This window comes from Pleurodeles waltl, chromosome 7 (genome assembly GCF_031143425.1).
Source record: "Pleurodeles waltl isolate 20211129_DDA chromosome 7, aPleWal1.hap1.20221129, whole genome shotgun sequence".
NCBI lineage: Eukaryota > Metazoa > Chordata > Amphibia > Caudata > Salamandridae > Pleurodeles > Pleurodeles waltl.
Window position 1 is genome coordinate 1,540,139,464 of NC_090446.1, and position 21,565 is coordinate 1,540,161,028.

The 21,565-nt window shown below is 50.5% G+C and overlaps 1 protein-coding gene across 1 annotated transcript in view; it reads left to right on the forward strand.

Annotated features, from left to right (window-relative positions):
* LOC138247106 (carcinoembryonic antigen-related cell adhesion molecule 1-like) overlaps nt 1-21,565 on the forward strand; it is a gene marked incomplete at its 5' end in the record, with an annotated part of 137,954 nt that overhangs the window by 93,570 nt on the left and 22,819 nt on the right. The window contains 2 exons of the mRNA XM_069201851.1: nt 14,928-15,209; nt 19,224-19,508. Of these exons, the coding sequence (XP_069057952.1) occupies nt 14,928-15,209; nt 19,224-19,508 (567 nt within the window). The remainder of the gene's footprint in view (nt 1-14,927; nt 15,210-19,223; nt 19,509-21,565) is intronic.

Here is a 21,565-nt window from a genome sequence, read left to right on the forward strand (position 1 = left end):
GATTTCTACCTTTGGGCTTAGTAGCTTCTTTGAAAGATGAATTCCTTCAGCGAGGCAAAGCTGTGTGTTGCAAGGGTTGGATGCTGCTCAGAACTGAGCCCATTGATTTGGATTTGCTGCTGTGGAGGAGTACTTAGTGCTAGCTGCGGTGAGGTCAGGCACCCTCAGTGGATCGGCTTGCAGGTAGGTCCTGGTCTTCTGTCAGTTCTCTAGTCAGAGTTCTTTGAAAAAGTTTCTAGGTCACAGCATTTAGTTTCAGCAGGTTCGGCAGGAGAAGAACACTCCGACACCTAGCCAAGGGCCCCTGCACATTAGGGACACAACTTGGGGGTCAGGATTCACTCCAAAGGAAGCTGCCAGCAGGGTTCAGGGCAGGTCCAGTTGGAACTGGCCAGCTGGGTTCTCCAGGATGATAGGCTTCTTGTAGCTTTTTATGTTCGTGTTTATAGGACTTAAGCAAGCTGACCCTTGGAGTCCACTTCTTGGCCCTGTGTTCAAGTAGGAGCAGTTCCAGCCTTTACGTCTGTCGCCACAGGTTCAACAGCAGGTGCAGTCCTTCTTCTAACTGCCAGGTCCAGATGTGTTCTGGAGGGGTTTCTAAGGGTACTAGATGTATGGCTCCTGCCAGTCTGAGGGGGTGGAGGGACCCCTGGCCACTCCCTAACAAATGGGATTATAGTTTCCACATGTGGCCCTACCCACTTTTGCTGCACTTCCTATGTGTTTTACTGTAAACTATTCCATAGTGTGCCTCTCTATTAAAACCAATATGGCAGAACCTTTCTTCCTTTGTGTAGAGCTCTCTGTGCCCTCTCAGAGGTCTGGCTAGAATAATGGGCAAACCCTCCCTTAGGGTCACTCAAAACCAGTTCTGGGTAAGCCTTTCTCCCACTAGGAAGACAGCCTAGTTGGTTAGCAGGATAATGAAGGGGGCAGGGCTAGGTGTGCATTATATCTGCTTGAGACAGGGTAGGACCTTTTAAAGTTTAAATTCCAGGTCACAGCCCAGCTGCCATTCTGTCAGGGGGAAGAGCATCTTCCAACACCCAAGCCATTTGTTTACTTTCTCGGAACAAAACACAACTCACCACAAGGAAGCCATTAACAGTCAGGTGACATTGAGTACTGGCAGAAATATATATTTGACTTAGGCAGGAAAATGACTACTTTCTAAAAGTGGCATTTTCAAAATAGTAATTCAAACTCCTACTTGGCCATTAGGTTGGAGTTTTAATTACTATTAAATTGAGTCCTTGAATCATTTTCTAGCTATTCCCAAACTGACGCTATGCATTACAAGGTGTTATAATGTAACCCAATGCTTTTCTTTTTTTTCTTTTCATTTATACTTTTATTGTGAGCATATGCCATAAAAAAAAGTAGAAAAGAAAGAAAACATGCCACCTAAATGTGGTAGCCAAATGCTTTCAATGCAAAATGTAAATGAATGAAACTTTGATATAGTTTCAATAGAACATTACAGGTGATTCCTAGCAGACAAGTGTATTTAGAACAGCTATAGAAACACTTCATAATTTGAATGCACATCACAGGAACATATAATTGTTGCACAGAAGTGAGAGCATCAGCTTTCAAGTACCTGAAGATGCAGATTAAAATACAAGAAGAACTAACAAATAAAAAGGATAAAGAATGGAAAAGAAACAATATTGGGAAAGAAATCTGTTGGCCCACCAGCCCTAGCACTAAAGGTGTAGGTCAGAGACATTCAGACGGGGTGAGCCTCCCCTTGGTATTCACTTTCCGCTGCCCCCTCACCTCCACCCTCCTCCCCTAATAATGTCACTAAGTAACCCAGCTCTGGACTAGAGGGTCTTTTAGTATGCTCCTTGAAAGCACAGACCAACATAGTGGTAATGACCAGCACCGATTTTAGTGAAAGAAAAGAATGAGGATGAGACACATTGCTTAGGGAAATTGATGCTGTTTTAGTTTTTTATATGTTATGTCCCTGCGGGTAGTACTGACTATACTAAAGGGAGCCTGCAAGTAACACGCAAAATATCACCACTCATTTGTGATAAAAGCTCGTACTTGGGAAACCCTTAGGATGACAGGCTAGATAATAGCATGTTCACACTCATGTATTTGACCACACTTGACAGAATTTTTAAACGTTTAGAGCTGCCAAGTGGCCCTATTTCTTGTCAAACAATTTTAGTAAGTACTGGTAATTTAAACAAATAGCATTGCATTTTGGGGCTTGTATTTTCTTTTTTTTTGTGTTGTATTTTTTTTTTTATTGGAAAGACAAGAAGTACCTATGTATACCATGCATAGTATACTTCCCTATACAGCCATGATCAACAACTAGAACATGGTACAAACAGGACCCATCAACAATTGGGCAACCTGTAAGTTGGAAAGGGAGGAGAAGGCGGGAGAAGAGGGAGAAAGAGAGGGGGGATAAAGGGACAACAGAGTGACAGCATCGGGGTAGGGGGGAGTGAGAAGGTGTCGAGCTAAGAATAGGGCCACCACGAAAGGGGGGAGGGTATGTAGATGCCAGAGTGATGTGCGGATTCATGACAGTGTAGGGGTACAATGATTTGTGGTAGTGATTGCAACCTATTTAGCTAGCCTGCCCTGAGCAGCTTAGGGATGATAGCACTAGTAAACAGGGGGGGAGGGGGAGTAGGAGGGAATTGCGGGTCTCTGGATGATACTTGGAGCCTTTATGCCCGCGGTCCGCCTTGATTTCGCAGTGCGTCTCCAGGCCGTCTAGAGTTTGGATAAATATGAAGAAAAAATGACAAGAAGAGAAGGTTGAGGTGGCAGGACAAATCAGTTGTGAGTATAGTAGATGAACAGAAGTGAAATATCTAGAGAAGCAGTGAATAGTGTGAGAGACAGGGGGAGGGGAGCTGAAGGAAAGGAGGGAATGGAAAAGCGAGTCAGAAATAAGGGCATAAGGGCACCCAGTGCCGCAGTTCTTGATTGGAAAGGGGGGGCTAGTAGGGCATAGCGGGGGAAGAGGGGGGAGGGAGGGGATCATCAGTAGGACAAGGGGAAAGATGAGGCAATACATAGCAAGAGAAATAGAGATGGATGGCGGGGCGGTAAGGTATGGCCTGGTGTGGAGGGCAACGATCTAAAACAGAGGGAAGGTAGGCGTGGATGTGCAGATTTGTTCCTCGAGTTTGCCAGTGCTGTGTCTTTAGATTTGCCACGAACAGGTTGTACCATTTTCATGAGTGTTCTGCAAATAAGGAGATTATTCTGAATTACAATGCTTCGGAGAGGGAGGGTGCCCATGTCTGCATGAATAAGGCGGCCTGGTCCTGTAGGTTATAAATGACTCGTTCATGCGTTGCAGTTTGTATCATTGCCATCAGCCACTCTTCCGGTGTGGGTAGGTCAGGTGACCTCCAATGGCGGAGAATCAATAGCTTGGCTAGCGCAAGAGCAGTATGTAAAAGGCGACATTGTGGTCTTGACAGATCATGGAGGTCCCCCCTGTCATGTAGAAGGATAAGGGTGGTAGGAAGTGGCTGGAGGAGAGGGATGGAGCCTTTGAGAATGGTTCTCATGGACTCCCAGAAGAGGCATATCAAGGGGTGTAGGAAAGTACCATCTTGCCTGGCATGTTACCCCCATTTTTTACTTGTGTGTCAGTTTGTTTTTGCCTGTCTCACTGGGATCCTGCTAGCCAGGACCCCAGTGCTCATAGTTTGTGGCCTGTATGTGTTCCCTGTGTAGTGACTAACTGTGTCACTGTGGCTCTGCTAATCAGAACCTCAGTGCTTATGCTCTCTCTGCTTTTAAAATTGTCAAGGCAGGCTGGCGACCATTTTTATCAATTCTGATTGGCACACTGGAACGCCCTTATAATTCCCTAGTATATGGTACCTAGGTACCCAGGGTATTGGGGTTCCAGGAGATCCCTATGGGCTGCAGCATTTCTTTTGCCACCCATAGGGAGCTCAGACAATTCTTACACAGGACTGCCACTGCAGCCTGAGTGAAAGAACGTCCAGATTATTTCACAGCCATTTTACCCTGCACTTAAGTAACTTATACGTCACATATATGTATAACCCTCACTTGGTGAAGGTTAGGTGCAAAGTTACTAAGTGTGAGGGCACCCTTGCACTAGCCAAGGTGCCCCCACATAGTTCGGGCAATTTTCCTGGACTTTGTGAGTGCGGGGACACCATTACACTCGTGCACTACACATAGGTCAATACCTATGTGTAGCTTCACAATGGTAACTCCGAATATGGCCATGTAACACGTCTAAGATCATGGAATTGTCCACCCATGCCAAATCTGGTATTGGAGTGCTATTCCCATGCATCCCTGGGCCTCCACTATGGACCCCGGATACTGTCAAACCAGCTCTCTGGGGTTTTCTCTGCAGCTACCGCTGCTGCCACCCCACAGACAGGGTTCTGCCCTCCTGGGGTCTGGGCAGCCCAGTCCCAGGAAGTCAGAACAAAGGATTTTCTCTGAGAGAGGGTGTTACACCCTCTCCCTTTGGAAATAGGTGCTAAAGGCTGGGGAGTGGTAACCTCTCCCAGCCTCCGGAAATGCTTTGAAGGGCACCAATGGTGCCCTCCTTGCATAAGCCAGTCTACACCAGTTCTGGGGCCTGCCAGTCCCTGCTCTGGTGCGAAACCTGACAAAGAAAAGTGAAGTGGCCACTCCCCTGTCCATCACCACCCTAGGGGTGGTGACCAGAGCTCCTCCATTGTGTCCCAGACCTCTGCCATCTTGAATCTAGAGGTGTGAGGGCACACCGGAGACCTCTGAGTGGCCAGTACCAGCTGGTGATGTCAGAGACCCATCCTGATAGGTGCTTACATCACTAGGTGGCCAATCTTCCTCTGAGGGCTATTTAGGGTCTCTCCAGAGGGCTTTTCCTCAGATAACGACTTGCAAGAATTCACCAGTATTCCTCTGCACCTCTCTCTTTGACTTCTGCCAAGGATCAACCGCTGACTGCTCCAGGACGCTTGCAAAACTGCAACAAAGTAGTGAGTAGACTACCTGCGATATTGTAGCATCTAGTCCTGCCGGCTTTCTCGGCTGTTTCCTGGTTGTGGATGCTTTGGGGGCTGCCTGCCTTCATCCTGCACTGGAAGCCACAAAGAAATCTCCTGTGGGTTGACAGAATCTTCCCCCTGCTCCAGCAGGCACCAAACTTCAGCATCACCTGTACTCTGGGACCCCTCTCATCCTAACGAGCATGGCCCCTGGACCTCAGGTGGTGGATCCAAATGACCCAGACTGTCCACTGGTCCAACTGTCTGAATTTGGAGGAGGTAAGTCCTTGCCTCCCCTCTCCAGACAGTAATCCTGTGCACCGCATGAACTGCAGCTGCTAGAGCTTCTGTGCACTTTTGCAAGGAATCCTTCATGCACAGCCAAGCCCAGGTCCCCAGCAGTCTGTCCTGCATTGCTCAACTCCCTGAGTTGAACTCCGGCTTTGTGGGACCCTCTTTTGTCGTGTTAAGATGACTGCTGTGTTCAGACTTCTTGAACCTATGTTCAAGTGCTTCTGTGGGCGCTACTTTCTTGTGCGTGGACTCTCTGTATTGCTGAGGGCCCCCTCTGTCTTCTCTCCCAAGTGGCGACATCCTGGTCCTTCCTGGGCCCCGGCAGCACCCTTTTTCCTTTACTACAACTCTTGAAGCTAGCAAGGCTTGTTTGCGGTCTTTTGTCAAAAAAATAACTCTGCATCCTCCAGCACTCCGTGGGACATCTTCTGCATGAAGGGGAAGTTCCTAGAATTTTTCGTTGTTGAAGAATCTTCAGCTCCTTCCACTCGGAGGCAGCCATTTTGCACCTTCATCCTGGGTTTAGTGGGCTCCTGCCCCCCTGGACACTTTTACGACTCTTGCACTTGGTCCCCTTCCTTTGCAGGTCCTCAGGTCAAGGTATCCATCTTCAGTGCTTTGCATTCTGTTGTGGTTTTTGCAAAATCCTCTATCACGACTTTAGTGTGTTTCTGGGGAAATAGTAGTATTTTACTCCTACTTTTCAGGGTCTTGGGGTGAGGTATCTTGGACACCCTTAGTGTTCTCTTACACTCCCAGTGACCCTATACACACTACACTAGCCTCGGGCCCATTTGTGGTTCTCATTCCACTTTCTTAGTATATGGTTTGTGTTGTCCCTAGGCATATTGCATCCTATTGTATTCTACAGTGTTTGCACTACTTTCTGACTGTTTTACTTACCTGATTTTGGTTTGTGTATATATTTTTTGTATTTAACTTACCTTCTAAGGGAGTATGTCCTCTGAGATATTTTTGGCACATTGTCACTTAAATAAAGTTCTTTTATTTTTAGTAACTCTGAGTATTGTCTTTCTTATGATATAGTACTATATGATATAAGTGGTATAGTAGGAGCTTTGCATGTCTCCTAGTTCAGCCTAAGCTGCTCTGCTATAGCTACCTCTATCAGCCTAAGCTCCTAGAACACTACTAATCTACTAATAAAGGATAACTGGATCTGACACAAGGTGTAAGTACCCTCAGGTACCCACTATATGCCAGGCCAGCCTCCTACAACACCCCTGTCTCGTCCCTCTGCGTACCGGAAAGGTGTTGGAGATGAACCCGCCGCAATTGACCTGTGCTGTAGGGCCATCATAAAGCAGGCGCACTTGGGAGATGAAGTGATCTCCAAGGTCAAATTTCTTAAGGGTGGCAAAAGGTAGTCACATTTGATGCAATCAAATGCCTTTTCTGCGTCTAGGGAGAGGGCGAGGGCCTCCACCAGATGGTCTTTAGCAGACCATAGAGCGTGCGAGAGAGAACAGAGATGGTTTCTAGAAGTGCGTCCTGGGACAAACCCCACCAGAGTGGGGTGGATTAGGGCAAGGAGTAATTTACGTAGATGGGATGGGAGGACACTGGTGAGTATTTAATTCAGGAGAGATATGGGGCGATAGCTGCCACATAAGAGAGGGTCCCGTCCAGGCTTGGGGAGGACAGCTATCACTGCTCTATTAGAGATAGAGGCTAGAGATCCCTCATGACTGGAATCTCGGAAGGCTTCATACAGCAAGCCAACCGAGTTGCTACTGGACCATTTGTAGAAATCTGTGGGAAACTATCCTCACCCGGCGATTTATGATATGGGAGGTTGGCTATATCCTGTGCTATTTTGATTATACTAATTTCCCCATCCAGCAGGGTGTGTCCCTCAGAAGTCTATTGAGGAAGGTAGGAGTTAGCTAAAAAGGAGTCAAACTGGACAGGGCTAGCTGACGTTTCAGGGGTGTATAAGTCTCCATAGAATTTTGCAAACTCCTCAACTATGTCTTGAGGTTGAGCAAGGAGTTTCCCGGTAAAGGAGGAGAGTGCAGGTATGGCTTGTGCTGCCTCTCTTTGGCGAAGTTGGGCCGCCAAGAGCCTGCCCGCTTTCTCACCTTGTTCATAGTGCCATCCTCATAGGCGCTGTAAAGCATACTCAGCCTGGGAGGTGTATAATTAATTGAGGGCCATCCTAGCCTGTTCCAGATGTCGGCGAGTTGGTAGCGAGGATCATTTTGTATATAGCTGGGTGAGAGTCGCGATATTACTTTCCAATTCAATTTGCCGAGTTTTCTTCTGACAGTTTGATATTGCTGTGTCTCTCATCATCTGCCCCCATAAAGTAGCTTTCACAGCTGACCACAGTACTCTCTGGGAGCGGACTGAGCACTGATTAACCTGTAAGCAAGTGGTGATGTGCGACCGCAGTTGGGTTTTGCCTTGGGACATTCTATAGCGGTGTACTGGGAAGCGCCATGGTTTACGTCCCAGGGAGGGTAGATCAATGTCCACTGAGGTTAGGATCGGAGAGGGATCAAAGAGGGCGCATTCCAAAATCCACGCATCGTGAGAAAGGGGCACTACTGTTTGCGACACAAAGAAATAGTCCTGCATTGAAAGGAAGGTATACTCCCTGTCTCCTGGGTGTGTGAGTCTCCAAAGATCAACCAGGCTGTGATCTGAGAGTATGTTAGCCAGGAAGGGCTCTGTCTGGGTTGTTATCAGTGTCTATGAGGCTGGTTCTGTCTAACACTGCGTCCCTGGAGAGATTCCAGTCACCCCCAATGATATAGAGCGAAGCTCCGATTTCTGTAAGTAGACGGTTTAGACGGAGGAGAAAGGATCGCTTGGGGCCTGTGGGCGCATAGACCGATCCGATACATATAGGTTGGTTACCGATCTGCAGTTTAGTAAATACGTATCACCCGTAGGGGTCAGGACATGATTTAACCTCCTGTGTAGGAAGGGTTTTTCGCAACAGGAACGCTACTCCGCACTTCCTAGGTGTCCCTTCCTCCAGTAGCGGCGGGCAGGACAGCTACTAAATATTGCTCTCCCAACCCAGTCCCGGCGTAATTTGCTGGATTCTGTAACACTGAGACGTGTCTCCTGTAGGAGGGCTATGTCTGTCTGTTTACAAAGCAGGCAGGAGAGCACTTTTTGATGTTTCACATATTGGGTCATACCATGGACATTCCAGGATAGGATTTGTAGAGGACGAGGAGGGATAATAGTCCTAGTAGACATAGGCCCTCATTCTGACCCTGGCGGTCGGCGGAGAGACGGCGGTCGGACCGCGAACAGACCGGCGGTATTAAAAATGGCATTCTGACCGCGGCGGTCCCCGCCGCGACCGACCGCCACTTCTCCACTCCGACCGCCACGGCGGTCATGACCGCCGGGCTGGAGTTTGCGCACTCCGGCCCGGCGGTCGTCCCAAGACCGCCAACGGTATTATGACCCTGCCTACCGCCGCGGTTTCTTGCGGGCGGGAACCGCCGTGCGAACCATGGCGGTAAACACTATCGGGGCCAGGGAATTCCTTCCCTGGCACTGATAGGGGTCTCCCCCACCCCCCACTACCTACCCGAGTCCTCCCCCCACACCCTCCACCCCCCTGCCACCCCCCAGAGGTGGTACGAACCCCCTCCCCACCCCCACCCCGACATGCACATACATGCACCCCGACATGCACACACCCCCAACATGCACATATACACACCCCCTACACACACATACACAACGGGGACACATACCCGCACACATACATGCAGACATGCGCACCTGCCGAACAGCACACATTACCCATAGACACAGCAGCACCCCCCGCCCGCATACACGCACTCACACACCCCCTCTACACACTCACACGCACACCCCCATGCACGCCCACATCACACAACACCCCCCCACCCCCTCCCCTCACGGACGGTCAACTTACCTTGTGCGTTGGTCCTCCGGGAGGCGACGGGAGCCATGGGGAGGTGACCGCCAACAGAAGACCGCCAACAGAAGACCGCCACACAGAAATGTGGGTCGTAATTCTGTGGGCGGTGTTCTGCTGGCGTGGCGGTGGAGGTTGACCAGTCTCCACTTTCCCGCCGACCGCCAGTGTGGCTGCTGGCGGTTTTCCGGCGGAACGCTCCCAGCGGTCAGAATGCGCACAGCGGCATACCGCCGCGGTCGGCGGTCTTCACCGCGGCGGTAACTCGGCGGTCTTGCGAAAAGACCGCCAAGGTCAGAATGAGGGCCATAGTGGTAGCATGCGTCTGTATTTAGTGGAGGGGAGGGGATGAAGAGAAAGGATGGAGGGAAGGAGGGGATGCGTTGAAGGAGAACAATGGAAGTGAGTGAGGGTGGAGAGTGGGGTTAAAATAAGTGGAAAGATATGAGAGAAAAAAGGAAAAGAGGGGGGAGGGGAGGATAAGGGTGCCGGTAAGGGGAGGGGGAGCTGGGTGTATCTTTGACAACGGACCTCAGGGAGGGAAGGGAGCAGGCGGGAGCGGGGGGAGGGAGATAGGAGTGGGGGATATCAGAAGTGAGAGGTGGGATAAGAGAGAGAGAAAAGGAGAAGGGAGAAATAAGAAGAGGGTAAGGAGAAGGTGAGTGAGAAGGGCCTAACCTTAACAGGGCTAGGGTCCTCAGAATCCCAGAACTGTGAACTGTGGGTCTAAACCTAGGGAGATTGCGCACCTCCTAGGAGGAGGGGGATGGGGGGCTCCTGATTAGCAAAAGTATAGAAGGAACGGGTGCGGAGATGGGGAGGGGGTCAGGGAAGAGCGTTCTGTGGCAAATTGGGTGGGCTATGTCTTTGTGGAATCGAGGATGGCTTGCTTGTCACTCCATCCCGTCTTGGTGTATGAAGGAGGGGGGCAAGGGTAGGGGGAGGGAAAGGGAGAAAAGGGGCAGGGGAGGGGTTGACGGGTGGAGGGAGAAGGGGGAGTCTGTGCTAGTGCCGGCCGCGGTAAAAACCTGTTCATTGTGGCAAGAGTGGGGAAGCGGGAAAGGGGAGCCGTTGGATTGGCGTACAAGGAAAGCACATAAATTTGTCCAATAACTGCGACCATAGGTCATAGGTCTTCCCCTGTGGGACCTGCCTGAGATGGGGTTTGGGGGTGACAATATTAGACAGTAACCTATGTGAACCAAGCCCATCCGTCACAAATACTGTGGCTAGGTAGGGAGAGAAGGGGAGAGAAAAGAGGTAGAGGGTAGTGGAGGATGTTAAGAGGGGACAGGATATGGTATGGGCAAATGACAATGCAGTAATACAGCAAGAGGGTGAGATAGCAATCAACCAATAACTAAGAACTAATACAGGCCTAGCTTGTGGGCAAGCGCACAGTGAGACGTCCATACCTTGATACAATAATACGATTATACAGTAAGGCAGAACAGCTAAACAATGGAACTATGAGCCGGGAAACGACTCCACAGAGGCCAGCATGCACACATTGATAAACATACAGAAGTGACAAGTGGGTGAGTTCTTGCCCCCTGGTGGGAGCCAGGTGTGGTACTCACAAACTCTACGTAGCTTCCCATGCTCATCATCCTCAAAAGGCCCCCAAAGGATCAAGAGTTCAAGTGTTCAAGTAGAGGCGGGGCTGGGTTTCAATGGAGACCGAGATTTGTCTCTGTCTATCTGCTGGGTATGGTGCGACACAGCCAAGAGTGCCTTGCCCCTGTTATCATGGGGTCTTAGGTATTTCTTCTGATCTCTGTCTCTTTGGTGGACCCCTCTGCCGCCGGGGGGGTTGGCCGTCCAAGGAAATGAGTGGCAACATTGTGTCCGAAGGGTTCTGAGTCACATCAGCGGGTAAAGTCTAAGGGGTCATGTCCATGAACATGGGTGTCAGGTTGTTGAGTTAAATCCATAAGTCCTGAGATTGAACCTTTTTAGTAACCCACATACGCTGGTTCAAAGAGACCATATTTCACTTCCAATTGGCGTAGGCGAGGGCGGAGTGATAAAAATGCCTTGTGGCGTTCATTCATCTCTTTGGAGAAGTCCGCCGCAACAGTGATCTCACAGCCATTGGTTCGGAAAGGTCCCTGGGAGCGCACAGTGGTAGTGAGCTGCCAGGATTGAGGAGGCAATTGATGATAGAACGCAGGCAGCATGAATCCTTAGCTCTCTTTGGACTAAGACGATGTGCCCCCTTGATCTTCAGTGGGGAGTCAAAGGATATGCCATTTAGGGTAGGGAGTGTTTCTTTGAGATATGCCTGAATATCCATCCTCTAAACGTGCTCCGGAAAGCCAAAGAAACTTACGTTGTCCCTGCGGTTCCTGTCCTCCTAGTCCATGAGCTTACTGCAGAGGAAGAGAAGTTCCCGGTCTCAGTCTGGTTCGGTATTGAGGTGTTCCTTGACTGCAATGCCACTCTGTTCCAAGTCAGACACTCTGGATTGGAAGCCTGCATTATCCAGGCATATGGATTTGGTCTCTGCCACCAACGTGGATATAATAGAGTCCATCCCCTTCACCCAATGACCCACTGCTGTGATCTCTTGGAAGATGTGATCCATGGTAGTGCTGTCGGCTGGGAGTCGCGGAGCGAGGCCTGAAGGCGGGAGTGGTGAAGGATTTCAGACAAGAGAAGCTGTCTTGATGGTTTGCCAGAAGGTTTATCACCAGATTTTCCAGTAGCCATCACAGGACTTTTTTTGTGCTGTTGGGCTACAGTGTTGTAATAGTGGGTAGGGTTAGCCTGGTGTTCAGACCTTCTGATTTTCAAAAGACAAGGGTCTTGTGATGTACAGAGGACGTTCCCCAGCATGTGGGGATAGGAGGAGGGGCGACTGTTCCCCTCCCATTCCCCGCTCAGACGGGCTACCAGTGCCTGCCGACTAACAGGTGCTGTCTGTGAATAGGGATGGGGAGGGAGGATGCAGACTGGTTCCTCCCCTACTGGCCCATACACCTATATGAGTGACTTCCCTGGATGGGTATCCGCCTTCGATGTTCTGTCTCTGTGGTTGGTAGGCAGGCTTCCGTTTCTCAATGCATCCCCGGCTCAGGACTCATCGTTGCTGAATGGAGTGGAGGCTGCTGTGGGGCCATGCGTGTCACAGGGGATTTGGAGACCATGCCATATGTTGAGGAGCACCCCTGAAGTCATAGTTGCGAGAGAAGTGGTGGGTTTGAGCCTCACTGTCCTTCCAGGGCAGAAAGTTGAGGGCAATCAGGGGAGCAGAGGGGGGGAACGCCTCTCGGTGCAGCTCCCTGGTGGAAAGGTGTCCCACTCGGTCCGAGTCAGTGTGGGGGGGTGAGTTAAAGGCAGAGATGGGTGGGAGGTGGGCCCCTGTGTCCCGCCGGACAGCGCCCCTGTGTTCCTTCACTGCCCCTGTTGCAGTGTGCGAGGGGAGGAAAGAGGGAGAGATGGCAAACCCCAGAAATACTACCAGCCTTGATCTGTTTGACTGCACCCTATGGTCACGAGGAAGAAGGGTGGGGGGGCGCTATCCTCCAGACGTGCCCCTTTGTGCCAGCGGTGAGGACCGGGAGCCGCTCCGGTCTTGATGGGTGCGGCTGACTCACAGTGTTCCAGTCAGGCTCTAGGCCTCACCTGTGACCGGGTGTGGCTCTGCTGCAGGAAGGAGAGTTGCCACAGCTGACCCCGGTGACCACCCGCTACACAACCACACAGCTTCAGTGGTAGTGCCCCCCCAGCGGCAACACCATATGGGCCGAATCGACCAGGATGCAGCCACTGCGGCTGGCACGTGAGGCTGCTGCTTTTCAAAGGCTGCAGGCCTCAGCCCCGCCTCCTCGTCATTGGCCAGGCACGCGATGCCGTTGCTTCTCAGAGGTTGTAGGCCTCAGTCTTGCTGTATCTTGACCGACTGGGCTCCATGGCTGCTGGGTGCCTCATCTGAGGACCCGCAGCAACACCGCTCCCAAGACTGCTCGCTAGGTCCTGCACTGCCACTCCGAACCCCCAGTCTCCAAGGGCCCTCTGTAGCGTGGAGCTCAACTTTCAGGTGGCCATCTTCCACGCCACGCCCCAACCCAATGCTTTTTTATGAAATAGTCAGCATTGCACAGTGAACTACGACTTTCGAGAGTTCTTACTGCCGTGACATGTAAAACAAAACTGCACATGTCCTACTTTTTAAATGCAGTGTAGCCTGCCCTATGGGCATGGGTGACTTATAAGTATTAAAAACAAAGGTTTAGGCCTGGCAAAAGGTGTTTGTAGTAAAGCTGATTTCTTCGAGATGAAATAAAGATGCTGAGATGTAATCCAATATAAATTTTATTCCAGAAAGAGAGGTCCCATCCAAACACATCCAACTGCCAGCTTTTCTCCCTCCAGCCTTCTCATATGACATCACACCGTTCTATTCTACTGCTAAAGATTATCTGCTCATTCTCTAATAAATACTACAGTGTTATTTTGGCAAGTTGAATTTGAAGTTTTAAAACTGCACATTCAGGATGCTGGGGAAGGCCTGAGACACACTTTGCATCGTCACTTCAGGGATGGAACAATAGGTGCTGCAGTCCACTAGAACATTTCAGGTACCGGTCCTCCTGGGTACACTGGGGGGCATATTTAAGAGCCCCTTGCACCAAAGTGACGCTCCGGTGGTGCTATGCCCTGCGCCGTATTTACAAGGTGGCTTTAAGCCACTTTTCATGACTCAACGCCACCATGTAAATTCTGCCCCTTCACAAGCAGCCCTTTCCGTGGAAGGGGCATGCAATGGGTGTTATTGTGGGCGTGCCACAGCAACACCCATTGCATTTTGATGCTGCTCCAGATTTACAAGATTTTGTAAACCTGAGGAAGCGCCAAAATCTAACGCCACCCCAGGGGTGTTGTTAGCAAGGTGCAACGAAGAGGAATACTTTTATTCATCCTTGTTTTTTGCTTTTTCTATGCGTGCTGCATTCTGCATCATGCATAGAAAGAGCAAAATGCAAGAAATTAATGTTTATTTGCAGGAAGGTGTTCCTTCCTGCACATAAATAATCATTTGAAAATGACGCTTGGGCACTTCTGTGTGTGCTGCATTCTGCATCACACACAGAAGTGCCAAAGCGCCATTAGTGATTGTTTATGTGCAGGAAGGGACACCTTCCCACACATAAACAATCATACCCCTCAACGCAGGCATCCTTGCACGATGATGTAAGGATGCCTGCGTTGGCGCATGGCAGATCAATTCAGTGCCAGTGAAGGGGACAACACATGGGTGCGCACTATTCAATTGTGAAAATGACGGAGCGCAGCGCTGCCAATATTTGCGCAGCGTTGCGCTCCATCATTTTCTGCAAAATTTGGGTCTGGGTACCATGCAGTATCGACCTAGAGGTAAGGTAAATGTGCCAATCAGGGTTTCTTCACCATTTTGACAAGTTTCCAGGGGTCAGACCACACGCCCTGGGGCCTGGCTAGCAGGTGTCCAAAAACAAGTTGCATCCGTCCAAAAAAGTGGACGTGATCACACAAAAGACATTTTCTTACACTCACAATATGCCTAAAACAGTAATAATGGATATTTTAATCACGGGATAACCATATTAAGCTTTTCTTTATTTATGAAATCTTGGTAAAATGGTGGATTTTGTTTTTATATTTGAAAAAAATAAAAGGATGCGAATTTTAAATTCAAACTTTATTTTCTCTAGAAATCCTTTCCCAGCCGTCCCTGCTCATAGCTTCGGGAATAGAGTTTAATGGATATAACATGACCCTCAAGTGTGAGGCCCGGAACCAGACAGTGGACACGTACCTGTTTCTTAAAGATAACGTGAACATCACCTGTGACCAGCAGCGCGTCACCTGCACTGGCTCCAGCCCCTTCCTGCACTTCCAGCCAATCATGACGTCCGACAATGGGAATTACACCTGTGGAATATATAACCTAATCAGCAACAACACCAGCAGCCCCCGGGAGATCTGGGTGAAAGGTGAGGTTTTATATGTTTTTGATGCTATGTTTTCTAGTTCTGGTGCAGAGGACATCTGACATTCAAGGACGGTCAGCAATTTGGAAATGGCAGCACAGGGGGTGCAGGTGTGTGCGTTCTTTTTTTGGGGGTGGGGCATTTGCCGTTTTATATCCCAAACTCGATCCGAAGGTATTGGAGCACTTTATGTGAGCACAGGTTACATTACACAGGGACACATTCATCTTTTGTAGGCAGAGGAAGATTAAGGGGGTCATTCTGACCCCGGCGGTCTAAGACCGCCGGGGCCAGGGTCGGCGGGAGCACCGCCGACAGGCCAGCGGTGCCCCGAAGGGCATTCTGACCGCGGCGGTTCGGCCGCGGTCAGAAGAGGCAAACCGGCGGTCTCCCGCCGGTTTACCGCTGCCCTTAGAATCCCCCATGGCGGCGCAGCTTGCTGCGCCGCTATGGGGGATTCTGACACCCCCTACCGCCATCCTGTTCCTGGCGGTTCGCCCGCCAGTAACAGGATGACGGTAGGGGGTGCCGCGGGGCCCCTGGGGGCCCCTGCCGTGCCCATGCCAATGACATGGGCACGGCAGGGGCCCCCGTAAGAGGGCCCCGAAAAGTATTTCAGTGTCTGCTAAGCAGACACTGAAATACGCGACGGGTGCAACTGCACCCGTCGCACCCCTGCAACTACGCCGGCTCAATTCTGAGCCGGCGTCCTCGTTGCAGGGGCATTTCCTCTGGGCCGGCGGGCGCTCTTTTGGAGAGCGCCCGCCGGCCCAGAGGAAATGTCTGAATGGCCGCCGCGGTCTTTTGACCGCGGTGCGGTCATTCAGCGGCGGTACCCTGGCGGACGGCCTCCGCCGTCCGCCAGGGTCAGAATGAGGCCCTAAGTGATTTGCCCAGAATCACAGAGTGGTGAGCTGACGCCGAGACTGGAACCTGGTTTCCCAACTTTCGTGGGAGTTGATTGCTGCAATACTTTTGGTATTTTGACTACAATTTGCAATAAGTATCAGCAATGCCAACAAACACTTTAATAGCATTACAATGTTGTGTGTGCCCCTGAAACCTCAATCACGGGCAGCTGGAATAATTAACCAAATGAACCCAGCTGTGTGGAGATCAAGCACTTTTTCTGTGGAAGCTCACTACTTCTGCCCAATCAAAACATGTACTCCTGCCTTCCGTCATGTGGGCGGAGCCATAGACCCTCTCTAGTGATGCTCACTCAATTGTCTGGCTATCAAGCCAGAACATAAAAAGTTATCATTTATTTTCAAGCTTTGCACCTCACTTTATGCTTTCTTCTGTTAGAAAATCTCAGACTTTAATACCCTGGCCGTTTTATTCTCCAAATTGTGCTTTCCAAAAATATCTGGATGAGTAACAAAAGTAAAAAATATTGGGGCCAGATTTATGAAAAGTGGCGCAACTTACATTCAGCGCTACTTTTCTAGTGGCCCCATGCGCCCCCCCCCACCACCACCATGTGTGTGCCGTAATTAAAATACGGCGTGCCATGGCGCAGGTTAGGGGGCAATAGCGTCAGAATTTCGGACGCTGTTTATGTTAGGGTTAGATGTTAGTAATGTTAGTTTTCATGGTTAGTGCCAAAATGTTGGCACTAACCCTGAAAAGTACATAGGGGCCTATTGTAACCAGTGGTGTGCCCCCTTTTAACGCCTGCTCTGAGAAGGCATTAAAAGTGCCAAACAAATGACGCAAATAAATATTTTAGATTTCTTTGCACAATTTGTTCGACACCCCTTACGTGGGAACGCCCCCTTTGCATACATTCATTATGCCTGGCACAGGAATAACGTGGCCCAAGGGTTTAAAAAGTGGCGCAATGCACACAGTGCACCACTTTCTGAATCTATGGCGGGGGTATTGTAAATATGGCGCGGGGAAAAGTCCTTCTTAGTGCCACCTTAGTGTCACAAAAATTCCGCTAAGGAGCCGCTCGGCTCTCTTAAATCAGGGCCTAGGTGTCTTGCAAGAGACATTGGTTGGCCTATGTTGGTACTGCCCCCTTGCCAGCTTCATCTTTACATAAAAGGAACAAGGCTCAGGCTGCTCGGACCTGCAAGCGGTCAGAGGCCTACCTGGCACAAGGAAAGCGTGGACGGGGAGAAGACATCCGGAATTTAACAGCCCCTATACAGAATTCCCTTTTTAACTCCTTAGCAGGAAAGGACACGGAAGGGAGCGCTTGGTTTGATGAATTCAAGATGGCGGTTTGACCCCCAGAGCTGCATCTTGATGGTCTAAAACCGTAGACACCTCCGGACTTAGAGGAAAACAAGGCAGCAGTCAAGGGCCAATCACAGCTCCCAGGACCATGCCTTGCAGACCCTTCTCAGGCTGCAGACAGGCTCTTGCCTTCTGAGCCCAACAATCTCCCTTCCTACTGAACTCTGCATGCGGTGCAAACACTACAGCCCTGATTCTAGCAGACACCCGAGGTGGCTTCCCACAGCTGTGTGTGAAGTCACTGACAGCGCGTCTCACCACCTCAGAGCAGTCAGTGAGTTATAAGTGTCACAGTCTGTGATGTTCTGTCAGCCTGGACACGGAGGCTGTTCGAGGCTCCTGACAGGCATCAGAGGCTCATGTAAACCCCATGACGTTTACCTCTCCACAAGTCTTGTACAAGTGCCGCACACAACTTGGGGATTGTGGCTCAGTGAGCAGGATTCGGGGATACCTTGATATGACATAGAATGACCTCGGATTTAGTTCCATTCAGTTCCAGGCCTCTGTCTTGCAGCTATTTTGCCCTGTTGTTCGCCCTCGGGATAACCCCAGAATGTGTCCTTTTGGCTTGGCCATTTCAGCTGATGAATTATATATCACCGGCAAAGGAACTGATCCTCTATCACTATTTCACTCTAGCAAGAGTACGATTAGGGCCACTAGAATTATGCGGCAGGAGAGACAGATAAGCGGCAGGTTTGAGTAAATTACGCGGCAAGAAAAGGAAAATTATGCTGCAAAACGTGGCACATTGTGTATTGGCATTAGTTGTTTATGTCGTCATTTTCAAACTTGGTAACAGTGTCTGGGCATTGGTTGCATCTCATTCGTACCAGTTTAGCACCGTAACATAGTGTAACTCTGCGGTGCTGAGCTGCAGGGAGAAAGATTCATTCACACCATAATCTACCCTTATTGGCCCTAATTACACATAGGTGGGGTGGGGGTCAGAGGGTCCCCTCTGCTGGCAAATACCCTTAGCCCTGAGATTGTATGTACTGCATATGGTACGTTCCTCCTGTTCCCGAGTTTTCACCTGGGAATGAGGCAGAACGTGTTGGAAATGAGGCTTAACGCCTGGAACTTGTATTCAAAGCACTAGAATCAGTTGCTTGGCTTCTCCTCGCCGTCCCCCTGATACATTTCTGAAGGTCTCATCTGCCGAAATCTGTCAGGGAAATGATCTGTGTGTGGGAGGGGGGGGGGGTTATATCTGACCTTAGAATTCCCATTCCTGAATAAAGTCCTGTTCGCACAGAGACTGAAAATGAACAGCAGCTTCTAATCAGGCCCTTAGAACAAGTGAAAGCGCCTAGAAGCTAGCTCACAAGCGCCAGCGCTGATTCCAAGTGGTGGAAGAGCAGAGAAGGGTCGGTGGTGCACTATGACGTCAGAAGAGCCACAGGCTAAGAATTGACTCTCGGTTTGAAGACATATGACCTTCAATGCGGCTGCTGAAATAATAGCGCCTCGAGAAGGGCTCCACGGCACAGTGATTTCAGTTAGTCGGGAACCAGGAGTGTTTGCAGTTTTACAGCGTCAGACGTATGTAGCAGTGAGGAGACATTAATGGCAGCGCGTGCAGCACATAAATACATATATCATGACATTTTGCATTACCTCTCGTACGTCAGCACCTGCTGTCTCTATACTCTGGCCACGAGCCCTTGCTCTACCTTTGACTTTTCCTCTGACCCTAACAGCTATCTTTTTTTCCCATAGGTACAAGCCACTAATCTGTTTATTTTCTTGCCTTCTGATTGGCAGAGCCCATCTCCAGTGTGAACATCTCCAGTAATGGCACCTCAGGTCATCTCTGGGAGGACGAAGGGTCTGTGAATCTGACCTGCTCGGCCCTGGGGACGGCGCCCACCTTCTCCTGGACGTACAATGGGACCGACCTGCCGAAGGACTCCCGGTACCAGCTGTCGCCGGACGGGTCATCGCTGGTGATCAGCCCGGTGACCAGAGGAGACACCGGACCCTTCGTCTGCACCGCGTCCAACCCTGCCAACAACCAGAGCAGCTTGCCCCTCCATCTCAAAATCTCCTGTGAGTACTGCCTGCAGGGTGGGTGGAGCGATGGATGAATGGCTGACTCACTGCATCACCCATGATGTGTCCAATGCATGAAACACTGGCCCTGTCTTGCAACATTTCCTGAACGTCTTTAACATGTAATGTTTGAAGAAAGGAACAATATATGAGCCAAGAGGAAATGTAGTAACTTGTTCTGGTTATCTATGGATTCATGGAGGTCGTTCAGGGGTCGCCAGGGGTCACAGCTGCGACCCCGGGGTTGCCCCTTGCGGCCCCTGGCATTGCCTCTGCGACCCATGGCCTCAGAGTTGGCAAAATCAGAGCCTGGAACACATGGGCAGGTGAACGTCTGTTGGGCCTCATCTTTCCTGGTTTCTGTCATCTTTTTATTACACAATTAGTGAATACTTTTATCCACTTTTAGTGTAAAAATGGAGCACAATTAGCTACAATATAGGTAAGTAAAATGCTTTTAAATCATGTTGGATTCGTGCTTGAGGGTGCGACTGTGTGAATGTGTGTGAGTGAAAGTAAAGGTCACATGGTGTCTGATGTCACTTCCGCTGGTCTTTTAAAAATGAAAACAACTGAAAACAACTAGATCCTACTTTTACAAAACATCCTGGCCCAAATTTAAGAAAAATGGCTCTGCATTATATGCCCATCAGCGCCCCACGAACACCAGGGCGCACCATGGAACGGGTTAGGGACAATAACAAATGTTTGCAGCCCCCCTAGTGGGGGAAGGCCCTCCTTGCATACATTGGGGGTAATTTTGACCTCGGCGGTCTTTTTTCAAAACCGCCGAAGGACCGCCGTGCGGAAAACTGCCAGTGCAGGCTGTTTGCTTCTCAGCCTATTATGACTGTTGGCAGCTCTCCGTCCCTTTACGGATGGAGAGCCGCCAACAACCATACTGGCGGGCAGCGGGAAAGTGGAGGTTGCTCCACCTCCACTGCCATGCCAACAGAACACCGCCCAGCGAATCACGTCCTGTGATTCGCCGTGGCGGTGTTCTGTTGGGTTTGTGGTGTCGGCTGAGCTGCCCCCATGGCTCACGTCCCCTCCCAGAGGATCGACGGACAAGGTAAGTCGATCGTCCATTAGGGGAGGGGGGTGGGGAGTGTTGTGTGCGTGCATGGGGGTGTGCGTCTGAGTATGTAGAGGGGGTGTGTGAGTGCTTGTATGCTTGTGGGGGTGATGCGTGTTTGGGAATGAGTGCATGTATGTCTGTATGGATGTGTGCGTGTATGTTTGAATGTGGGTGTGCGTGTCTGACTGTGTGTGTGGATGTTGGCATGTATGTTGAGGTGTGTACGTGTGTGTGTTGGTGGTGCCTGCATGCGTGTCGGGTGTGTGTGAGTTATGCGATGTTGGGGGTCGGGGTGGGGAGGGGGGCCATGCCACCTTTGGAGGGTGGCAGGGTTGGTGGGGGGTGTAGGGGAGGGAGTCGGGGTGGGGGGGACCCCTATCAGTGCCAGGGAAGGAATTCCCTGGCACTGATAGTGCTTACCGCCATGGATTTCATGGCGGTTCAGACCGCTGGAAATCCACGGTGGTAAGCCAGGTCCAAATACTGCCGGCGGTATAGTGACGGCCGCCGGGCTGGAGACCCAGGTCTCCAGCCCAGCAGTCGTCTCCGCCCTGGTGGGTGGAACGGAGAACCGGTGGATGACAATGGCGGTAACCACCATGGTCATAATTCCACAAGGTAAGACCGCCAGCCTGTTGGCGGTCTTACCGCCGGTTCTCCGCCTTCCGCCAGGGTCGGAATGACCCCCATAATGCCTGGCAAGGGGTTACAAAGTGGCACAATGCATACATTGCTCCAGTTTCTCAATCTGCTGCAGCGATTGTGGCCTCGTTGGGCCACACTAGCATAAACAAATGACACTAATGTGGAGCGAGGGGGCGCTAGGTCTTCTCAAATCTGGGCCCCTGTACCTCCCACATTCTGTGTGCGCTCACTACACTCCGATCGGGCCACAGCTGTAGTCATTTTCTGCAGCCGCTCCGGGTACCTGTGACGTTCTGTACTACCCCAGCATCCTTGCTATGATATGTCTGCC